Source organism: Mus caroli, chromosome 12 (assembly GCF_900094665.2).
Source record: "Mus caroli chromosome 12, CAROLI_EIJ_v1.1, whole genome shotgun sequence".
Classification (NCBI taxonomy): domain Eukaryota; kingdom Metazoa; phylum Chordata; class Mammalia; order Rodentia; family Muridae; genus Mus; species Mus caroli.
This window is the reverse complement of record NC_034581.1, coordinates 51334261-51345899: the sequence shown is the minus strand read 5'-3', so window position 1 is coordinate 51345899 and position 11639 is coordinate 51334261. Positions and strand designations below refer to the sequence as shown.

Genomic DNA, 11639 nt, shown 5'->3' with positions numbered 1-11639 from the left:
GCTGGTTTGCTGTAGATTGCTTTTATCATGTTTAGGTATGGGCCTTGAATTCCTGATCTTTCCAAGACTTTTATCATGAATGGGTGTTGGATCTTGTCGAATGCTTTTTCCGCATCTAAGGAGATGATCATTAAATTCTAAGAAGCCTTTAATTTCTTTCTTTATTTCTTCCTTGACCAAATTATCATTGAGTAGAGCGTTGTTCAGCTTCCATGTGTATGTGTGCTTCCTGTTGTATTTGTTGGTATTTAAGACCAGCTTTAGTCTGTGGTGATCTGGTAGGGTGTATGGGGTTAATTCAATCTTTGTATCTGTTAAGGCCTATTTTGTGACCAATTATATGGTCAATTTTGCAGAAGGTACCATGAGGTCCTGAGAAGGTATATTCTTTTGCTTTGTGATGAAGTGTTCTATAAATATCTGTTAGATCCATTTGGTACATAACTTCTGTTAGTTTCACCATGCCTCTATTTAGTTTCTGTTTCCGTGATCTGTCCATTGCTGAGAGTGGGGTGTTGAAGTCTCCCACAATTATTGTGTGGGGTGCAATGTGTGCTTTGAGCTTTAGTAAAGTTTCTTTTATGAATGTGAGTACCCTTACATTTGGAGCATAGATGTTCAGAATTGAGAGGTCTTCTAGATATTTTTCCTTTGATGAGAATGCATTGTCCTTCCTTATACTTTTGATAACTTTTGGTTGAAAGTCGACTTTATTAGATATTAGAATGGCTACTCCAGCTTGTTTCTTGGGACCATTTGCGTGGAAAATGGTTTTCCAGCCCTTTATTCTGAGATAGTGTCTGTCTTTGTCACTGAGGTGCATTTCCTGAATGCAAAATGCTGGGTCCTGCTTATGTATCCAGTCTGTTAGTCTATGTCTTTTTTGGGGAATTGAGTCCATTGATGTTAAGAGATATTAAGGAAAAGTGGTTGTTACTTGCTGTTATTTTTGTTGGTAGAGGTGGAATTATGTTTGTGTGGATATCTTCTTTTGGGTTTGTTGAAAGATTACTTTGTTGCTCTCTCTGGGGTGTAGCTTCCCTCCCTATGTTGGTGTTTTCCACCTATTATCCTTTGTAGGGCTGGATTTGTGGAAAGATACTGTGTAAATTTGGTTTTGAGAGTTTTGCTGAGTATAGTAGCCTGGGCTGGCATTTGTGTTCTCTTAGGGTGTATATAATATCTGCTCAGGATCTTCTGGCTTTCGTAGTCTCTGGTGAGAAGTCTGGTGTAATATTTATAGGTCTGCCTTTATATGTTACTTGACTTTTTTCCCTTACTGCTTTTAATATTATTTCTTTTTTTGTGTATTTTATGTCTTGATTATTATGTGACAGGAGGAAATTATTTTCTGGTCCAGTCTATTTGGAGTTCTGTAGACTTCTTGTATGTTCATGGGCATCTGATTCTTTAGCTTAGGGAAGTTTTCTTCTATAATTTTGGTGAAGAAATTTACTGTCCCTTTAAGGTGAGAATCTTCGCTCTCTTCTATACCTATTATCCTTAGGTTTGGTCTTCTCATTGTGTCCTGGATTTCCTGGATGTTTTGGGTTAGGAGCTTCTAGTTTTTTGCATTTTCTTTCACTGTTGTGTCAGTGTTTTCTGTGGTATCTTCTGCACCTGAGATTCTCTCTTCTATCTCTTGTATTCTCTTGGTAATGCTTACATCTATGACTCCTGGTCTCTTTCCTAGGTTTTCTAATTCCAGGGTTGTCTTCCTTTGTGATTTCTTTATTGTTTCTAGCTCCATTTTTAGATATTGGATGGTTTTGTTCATTTCCTTTGCCTGTTTGATTGTGTTTTCTTGTAACTCTTTAAGGGATTTTTGTGTTTCCTCTTTAAGGGCTTGTAGCTCTTTATCTGTGTTCTCCTGTATTTCTTTAAGGGAGTTATGTCCTTCTTAAAGTCCTCTATCACCATCATGAAGTGATTTTTAGATCTGAATCTTGCTTTTCTGGTGTGATGGTATATCCAGGACTTGCTATGTTGGGAGAATTGGGTTCTGATGATGTCAAGTAACCTTGGTTTCTGTTGCTTATGTTCTTGCACTTGCCTACTGCCATCTGATTATCTCTAGTGCTATCTGCCATCTCTTTATCTGACTGGAGCCTGTCCTTCCCGTGATCCTGGTTGTGTCAGATCTCCTCAGAGTTCAGCTGTGTCTGTGATCCTGTGATTCTGAAATCCTGGGATCCTGAGATCCTGGGTTGGTCAGAGCTCCTGGAAGTCAAGCTGCCTCTGGGACCCTGAGATCCTGGTGTGACCAAGCTCCTGGAACCCTGAGATCCTGATGTGATCACCTGGGATCCTGGGTTCTTATAGGGCATGGGAGTGAAACTTCCTCTGGGTGTTGTGGGACTGGCTGCTGAATTAGCACCGAGGTCTGCTTAGGGCACTGGCACAAACCAGAAGGAACTGGTGCCACTGGCCAGGTGGAGTTCTTGGGTCCCGCTGGACCCAGTTACCCCCCCCCCTCAGTTTCTTTCATGCTCTTCATATATGCATCCTTTCAATTTTCTTAAGTCAGTTTTGGCAACGTGTTGGGTTTTTTGTTTTGTTTTGTTTTGTTTCTAAAATAGTCTATGTCTTAGTTAGGGTTTCTATTACTGTGAAGAGACACCATGACCATGGTAACTGTTATAAAAGAAAGCATTTAATTGGGGCTAGCTTGCAGTTTCAGAGGCAGTTTCATTATCATCATGACAGGAAGCATAGCAGCATGAAGACAGGCGTGGTGCTGAAGAAGGGGCTGAGAGCACTACATCTTGATCTGTAGGCAGTAGAAAAGAAGAGATACACTTCCTTCAACAACACCACACCTACTCCAACAATGCCACACCTCCTAATGCTATTTCCTGTGGACCTATAGGACCATTTTATTTAATCCACCACATTTCATTCGTCTGAGTTACCTCACTCAGGATGATATTTTCTAGTTCCATCCATTTGCCTACAGAAGTCTGGATGTCTTCGTTCTTAATAGCTGAGTAGTATTCCATTGTGTAAATGAACCAGAATCACCATCCCTGACCTCAGTCTTTACTACAGAGCAATAGTGATTAAAAACTTCATGGAATTGGTACAGAGACAGACATGTTGATCAATGGAATAGAATTGAAAACCCCCAAATAAAACCAGACACTTACCATTACTTGATTTTTGACAAAGGCGCCAAAAATATACAATGGAAAAAAGAAAGCATCTTCAATAAATGGTGCTGATCTGACTGGTTGTCTGTATGTAGAAGAATAAAAATAGACCTATATTTGTCACCTTGTACAAAGCTCAAGTCCAAGTGGATCAAGGACCTCAACATAAAACCAGATACACTGAACCTAACAGAAGAGAAAGTGGGAAAGAGCCTTGAACTCATTGGCACAGGGGGACGTTTCCTAAACAGAACTCCAATGGCTCATGCTCTAAGATCAAGAATTGATAATTGGACCTCATAAAACTGGAGAGCTTCTGGAAGGCAAAAGACATAGTCAGTAAGAAAAATCAGCAACCTACAGATTGGGAAAAAAATCTTCACTAACCCCACATCCTATAGAGGGCTAATATCCAAAATATGTAAAGAACTCAAGACATTAATCACCACAAAAAAAAACCAACAACAACAACAAAAAAACCCAACCCAATCAAAAAAAATGAGGTACAGAACTAATCCAAGAATTCACCCCTGAGGAATCTCAAATGGCTGATAAGCACCTAAAGAAATGTTCAAAGTCCTTAATGATCAGAAAAATGCAAATCAAAACGACCCTGAGATTCTCCCTTACACTTGTCAGAATGACTAAAATCAAAACCTCAGGTGACAACACATGTTGGAGAGGATGTGGAGAAAGAGGAACACTCCTCCATTGCTGGAGGGATTGCAAACTGGTACAACCCCTCTGGAAATCAACCTGAAGGTTCCTCAAAAAATTGGAAGACTCAACTATACCACTCTTGGCAATATACCCAAAAGATGCCCCACCATGCCACAGGGGCACGTGTTCCACTATGTTCATAGCAGCTTAATTTGTGATAGCCAGAAGCTGAAAACAACCTAGATGTCCCACTACAGAGTATCAACACCTTTTAAAAGTGCAAAGTTCAAAGTCCCTCATGCAATCTCTTAACTGCAATCTCGTTTAAAAATCAAAATCAAAAATCAGATCACATACTTCCAACATATAATTGCCCAGGATATACAGTATCATTCCAAAAGGGTAGAAAAGGAACATAGTGAGAAAATACTGGACCAAACCAAATCCAAAACCAGCTGGGCAAATTTCAAATTCTGAATCTCCATGTCTGATGTCAAAGCACTTTTCAGATCTCCAACTACTTTCAGCTTTGTTGACTGCAACACACTTCTTTCTCTTTGGCTAATTCCACTCCCTGTTAACAGCTTTCCTTGGCAGGAATCTCAGGGCTCTGGCATTGCCTAACATCTTGGGGTCTACAAGGGAATCCAAAGTCTCACCTTCCCAGCTTCACACAGTGGCTTCGCTGGAGCTCCACTCAGGGACACCCTGACACATGCTTGGCATCTGCAGTGATTCTTAGCTGTGAAGGGAGATCCCATAATCCCTTTCTTCTATCCCTGACTCTAAAACCAACACCACGGGGCCAAAGCTGCTAAATTCTATTGTGTGCTGGGGCTAGAATAAGGCCCGGCCGTCTCATTCAGTTATGTATTCACCACCTTTCTGGTTTTGATAATTTCCTTCATTGCCGAAGCTTGGCTGTCTTGTAACTTGCTCTGTAGACCAGGCTGGCCTCCAACTCAGAGATCTGCCGGCCTCTGTAAGACTAGAATTAAAAGCCTACACCACTATACAAGCTCTAAGCTCTTTTAAAATTCCTTTTCACAAGTTGGAAGTTTATCTGGCTGGGGATATTGCCCTGAGGTCACCACTCTCTTTATTCCATTTAACATCAAGCCTTTCTTTTATCTGTTTATCTCCTTAAACCTGGGATTTAGCTCCATTCTTCTTTCTGGTGCCCCTTTTCTCATTGAAATGTACATTTTGTATTTTTTCTTGCTCAGTTTGCTCCTTTTTATTATAGGTCTTCATAAGAATAAACACTAATAACTGTATAACAGAGTCAATACTAAGATGTTTTGAAATTTTCTCTGCCAATGCAGCTAATCCAAAACTCTTCAATTTAGTACCAGGCAGATTTTTTCTGGACAAAGGCAGAAAGCACCTACATTCTTCACCAAAATATCAGAAGAGCAATCTCTAGGCCACACACTAGCATCCTTCCTCTTCTGAAACCTCTTGAGCTGGCCCCCAATAGTTCAAATTACCTGCAATACCACTGTTTTCTGTGATCCTACTAGTATAGCCTATTAAACTGTGCTTAAAGCATTCAATTGCTTTTCCCATCCAAAGTCCCAAAGTCCACATTCCTTCAAACACAATCATGATCAGGTCTATCACAGTAGTACCCCTGAAAGAACCTAGTGGGGAAACCCCCACTCAATTTCCGTTTGGCGCGCACCCAAGAATCACAAACAGACGGTCATCTTGATGTAAAAGCATGAGGTAGTTTAATGACGGGCCAACACATATCTCCGGCAGGAGACAGAAGTGTCAACCACATGGTGGAGCCATAATGGCGGAGCTCCGGGTCGAAAAGTATCTCATGCAGGAGACAGTGGTTTCGACCCCGAGGCTTGGATGCTAGGGACTTTTATAGAAAAGGGGTGGGGCTGGGGGAGGAATTGGCGCCGTTTCACATGATTGGTCCATTTAAACATCAACAGACTGTCAGAGGGGCGGGAGATAGGGAGGCACCAGGCCAGTCAGGACATGTAACAACAGGCCTGCCTGGGCATGTCCTGGTCTGTTCTGCTATGTTCTCAGCCCCAGGTTTCAAAGCTCACAAACAACTCTTTGGGCTATTTGACATACATTACATGAATCACAGGTCTCAAGTTTTATTTCCTTTCACCCCATCCCCTGGAACCAACTTTTGTCTTAGTTGGGGTTTCTACTACTGTGAAGAGACACCATGACCACAGCATCTCTTATAAAGGAAGACTTTTAATTGGGGCTGGTTTATAGTTTCAGAGGCTTAGTTCTCATCATGGCGGGAAACATGGTAGTGTGCAGCCAGACATGGTGCTGGAGAAGGAGCTGGGAGTTCTACATCTGGATCTGCAGGCTTTGGGGAAAGAGAGCGACGCACTTCCTCCCACAAGGCTACCCCTCCTATTAGTAGCACTCCCTGTGAACCTAAAGAGGCCATTTTAATTCAAACTACCACATTCCTTTTCTGTTTAACTTTATTGTCATGTAGTAATTCACAGAATTACCCTTTTGTTGGTTTATGCCTGCTAGGCCAGGTTTCCAGAACCTGCTGTTTTCACCCTTAAATATGTGCCTAATTTTTTTTCCCAATTGACTGTACAATTCATGTGGCAACATAGTACTCCCAGAAGAAAGCAGATGTGAATAGGAAGGATAGATGGACAGAATTTATAGGTGGAATGTTCAGATCTTCTAGTTTGCCTGAGATTAGCCCTCGGTACATGGCAAATTAGAGGCCAGCCTTATTTTCATAAGATCCCATCTAAAAAGTAAAACAAAACATAACAGAAATGAAGCAAAACAAAGTGTTGCTGATATTCTCTGTATATAGCTGTTACAATAGATTTGTCTTTATAGCATCATTCAGAAGGGAATCAACAGCTTACACTGAGTACATGATAAAGTTTAATGATAAACACTCATGGATTGTCGTAAATTACATCTATGTAAGCTGTTGTTACAAGAACAGATGGACACAGATGGAAATAAATAAGGTCTACAACTTACAGAAATATTTCCCGATTTAGTTATCTCTTACTGTATTTTGTACTTTCTGTTGTTCATGGTTATACTTAGAAAGTTCTTATCTTAGAAATGCTGTTTTTATATATAAAAACCATATATAAAGTGTTTGAGTGTTAATGAGTTTAAATAGAAGATGATAAAATAGTAGTAGAAATATGAGTATTAATCCATGGTGATTTTAAATTTACACTTGATCACCCAGTGATCAAGTTTCTGTTTTCTTCCTCTGCCTCTGTCTCACTCTGTGTATGTGTGTGTGTGTGTGTGTGTGTGTGTGTGAGAGAGAGAGAGAGAGAGAGGAGAGAGAGAGAGAGAGANAGAGAGAGAGAGAGAGAGAGAGAGAGACTGACTCACTCTTTATTCTAGGGTGGCCTCACACTTGGAGCCTCCCCTTTGTTAGCCTTCTGAGTGCTGGGATTACAGGCATCAACATGGCAGACTGTTTTGTTTTGTTTTGTTTCCATTAAATAAGAAATTTACCATTGAGCCTAATACTCATGCTTACAGTCCTAGCACTTGAGAGGCAACAACAACAGAATTTCAACAGAATCCAGCTTATCCTCCTGGTCTACGTAGTGGATTTCAGGCCAGCCAGGGCTATAGAATGAGATCCTGTCTCTAGGAAAAAAAAAAAAAAAGGAATTTACCATTGAGATTTTGTTATGAATAATTAATGATTTCTCCTCTTATAGGTGTTTATTATAAACTCATCAAACATATTTCTTCTTGAACCTGCAAATGAAATAAAGAATCTTCTGGATGAGCACACAGATATGTGTAAACGCATTCTTAACATTTATCGATACATGGTTGTGCAAGTATCAATGGACAAAAAGACCTGGTAACAATTCTATATCTTTTTGGTTATTGTTTTCTGCATAAGTATAGTAATTTTCAAGGAATAGTGTCTGTAGATAGGGTGTGTTACAGTATTAGAGTGTTGCTATTATTGAATGAATAGAGATATTTTATATAGTAATCATGCTTATAGTAGACTGTCTCATTTTATTTCAAACATCCTTGATCAAGCTTCTATAAGACCCCTCAGACTGTCTAAAGTGTACATAATTGTCACCTTTTCTCCCAGTAATGAATACATACATTTGCTTGTGTGGATGATTGGCGATGTTACTAAATGACTGCCTGAACTTTTAAAGCCTGTTTCCCTCCTTTGGCCACCAAAGCCCAGCTAGCAGGCCCATTCCTACTTCCCTGTCCACTTTTGCCTCTTAAATCTAACCTTTACCCTGCAGCAGTGTTTCCCAGCATCGTCAGCTTGCCTTTTCCTGAGTATATTCTGTATTTTGCTTTAGAATATCTGCCATCCTTTTCTGTGGTCACCAAAGCTACATTACTATGACATTGCATGTGTGATTTAATAAGTCAGATGTTACAAAAGGACAAACAGCACAAGAGAATGGGCTATTCTTATAACTTATATTTTTCTGTTTTTTAATTTGATTATAACCATGTATTATTCTAACACAAGCTACTAGTATTCCTTTGAGTAGAAGGTTAAACTTTACCTTACTCTTTCAATATTTCCTTTCTATATATTTTTCTTTATTTCCTTTTGTATGGAATGGGTATTCATTCCTGTATGGTTCTTCTCAAAACCGTCTCTATTCCTAAATTATTTTTATTAATGGCTTTGAATTGGAACCTAAATAATAACTGAATAACTGAACCACCAAGAATAATAAAAGTTGTCTTAGTTCTGTATTGCTTACTTTACTTGGTAGATACACTTTATACACTTGGTAAACTAAATTGAAAAGTAGACCTTTGAGGGAGAGCAGTCCTATAGCTTATGTTAGAATTATACATGGTTATAATCAAATTAAAAAATAAAAAATAAAGTGTAAGTATAGCCTATTCTCTTGAGATGTTTGTCCTTTTGTAAATATTTGACTGATTAATCACACATGATTGCATAATAATATAGAATCTGAGGAATAATTTTATTGTGTTTTTTTCAGTATTAAGCATCTAATCATGGCCTTGCATGTACTAAGAAGTTCTCTGACACACAGTTAATAATAGCTGTTGTAGAAATGTCTGATCCCAACTCAGGGTTTCTACCTCTCCTTTGCTTATTCAGTTCCTGGATATAAGACACACAACTTTTATTATTTACAGTAAGCATTAATCAGCGCACAAGCTGGGTAGATATCTATTCTTTATGCTATTATTCTGTGTATTTCTCAGCCAATAATCCCATTATATAATTTGCCATGTTTCATATGGGCTGCTCTTAACTCCTATTAGCCAACCCACATGGCCATTATTCCATGACTAACCTAACCCATGGTGGCTTCTTCCTCTAGTCACTTTCTTTTCTCCTTTGTGGTTCTCCTCCATACTAAGCCCTGGAACACTAAACTCCCCCCCCCCGCCCCCGCCCCATGTCTTTTCTCCTCAACTATTGGCTGTCGGCATTATTCACTAATCAGAAATAACTTTGGAGGCAAGGTCACACACATCACTTGGGTCTACAGGTACTCTGATCTCTGGGGCAAACTGGTGTTGGGGGCCCACACTTTGCATTACAATACATAGCAAAAGACCAAACCTCAACAATAGCTATATGCTCCTTGGGTCCTTTTAGGTTTTAGTTTTTGTTCACTTTGGTGTTTGTTTGTTTGTTTGGTTGGTTTTTTTGTTTGTTTGTTTTTTCAGAAATGGTCTTGCTATCTATTAGTGTAGCCCAAGCTGGCCTGGAACTTTTTTTTTGAAGACTTAACTAGTTATACAGTGTTCTGTACCACATGTATGTCTATCTGTGTGTGTATGTATGTATGTATGTATGTATGTATGTATGTATGTATATGGCGTGCTGTACCATATGTATGCCTGCAGGCCGGAAGAGGGCACCACCAGATCTCATTATAAATAGGCTTGAGCTACCATGCAATGCTAGAACCTCTCTGAGCCATCTCTCCAGGCTGTGGCTTGGAACTCTTAACTCTCCTATTGTAGCCTCCTGAGTGCTGGAATTACAATTGTAAGCTACCACAACTTATTGATTTTGAGACAAGGTCTCTTTAAGTTGTCCATCCTGGCCTTGACCTCGCTCTGTAGCTCAGAGGGGCCTTAAATTTATTGTTTTCCTGCCTCAGTCTCCTTAGTAGCTGGGAATTCAAGCCTAGAACTAAACTAACTAACATCTAATATATATGTGTATATTATATATGTATATATGTATATATGTATATATGTATATATGTATATATATACACACACACACATATATACATATATATATAATTTTAGGGTTGATGAAGTAGAGGACAATGAATATTCTTATATATTAATTTTTTCTTTTGAGTTATTTTTAAAAGTGGGAACACAGATGAGCAGTGGTAGCACACGCCTTTAATCCCAGCTCTCAAGAGGCAGAGAGGCAGAGAGAGGCAGAGAGAGGCAGAGAGGCAGAGAGAGAGTCAGAGAGGCAGAGAGAGAGGCAGAGAGGCAGAGGCAGATGGATCTCTGAGTTTGAGGCCAGCCTGGTCTACAGAGTGAGTGTCAGTTGCAGGGCAGCCGGAGCTCCACACTAAAACCCTCACAAAAAAACAAAAAAGAAAGAAAGAGAGAGAGAGAGAGAGAGAGAGAGAGAGAGAGAGAGAGAGAGAGAGAGAGAAACCCAAAACAACAGCAAAACACAAACAAACAAAAAAAACCCAAAATAAAAAAGAACAACAAAAGCGGGACTATTTGGTTAAAGGATGTGCTTAATTTATGTTTGCTACTTAGGAGGAAATGGCTTTAAAGGTTTCTATGTGTGTGAGCGTTTTGCTTCCATGTCTATAACTATACTATGTGCATGCCTAGTTTCTTTGGAAGTCAGAAGAGGACCTCCCTCTCAAGATCCCTGGAATTGGAGTTACAGTGGGTTATGAGCATTTATGTTGGTACTGGGAATTGAACCTGGTTCCTTTGCAAGAGCAGTAAGTGCTCTTAACCCCTGGACCAGCTCTTAGCCCTCTAGCTTTAAAACAAAAAAAAAGTCCTTTACTAGAAGTATATATAAATTATATAGAGAAACATCTATTAACATATTTGGAACATATGGTACTGAGGACATTTCTAAAATTTCACATGCATACTAATCACATTATTCATTAATAATGTGTGTCTCCTTGAATTAATCACAAGGATATTAAGTGCCTGGTCTTTGTTTATACAACCTTTGATAAATGGTAAGCAGATTTTGAATTATAGGCTTGCTCATGTTAAAAAGGTATACATTAGGAATGCAGCACTGGGGAAGCAGGCGCAGGATGATTGCAAATTTGAGGCTCACCTTGGCTACATACAGATGTACTCTCTCAGAAAACAAAAACAGAAAATCATATGAAACTCAAGTATTCTCTCTCTCTTTTTTTTTGTGAGTTCTTTTTTTTTTTTTATAAGTTTTATATCAATGATGAGCTAGGAGTCTTGCCATGAAACATATTTTTAGAGTTTATTCCATATTTTTAATTGAAACATATAAATTTTATTCTTGTGTATATGAATATTTTACCTGCATGTATGTCTGTATGCCACACGCATGCCTGGTGCTGGCAGAGGCCAGAAGAAGACATCGGATCTCCTTGGACTGGAGTTGCAGGCAGGTGGGAGTTGCCCCCTGGGTACTGGGTACTGAGTCTGGGTCCTCTGGAAGAGCAGCCCACGCTTTTAACTGCTGAGTTATCTCTTTGGCCCTCATAATTCTTTTAAGTTCCTTTAAAGCTGAAGTCATTATACCCAAGGCAATCANCCACATATTTACAATGACTTTATGAGATTTTTTTCTGTATTGATTAA

General features: G+C 39.3%; 1 protein-coding gene across 11 annotated transcripts in view; it reads left to right on the top strand.

Annotated features, from left to right (window-relative positions):
* Window positions 1–11639, top strand: part of Ralgapa1 (Ral GTPase activating protein catalytic alpha subunit 1) — a 206949-nt gene that overhangs the window by 64110 nt on the left and 131200 nt on the right. For all 11 annotated transcript variants that reach the window (XM_029484805.1, XM_029484808.1, XM_029484810.1 and 8 more), the window contains exon 13: window positions 7523–7671. In XM_029484805.1, the coding sequence (XP_029340665.1) occupies window positions 7523–7671 (149 nt within the window). The remainder of the gene's footprint in view (window positions 1–7522; window positions 7672–11639) is intronic.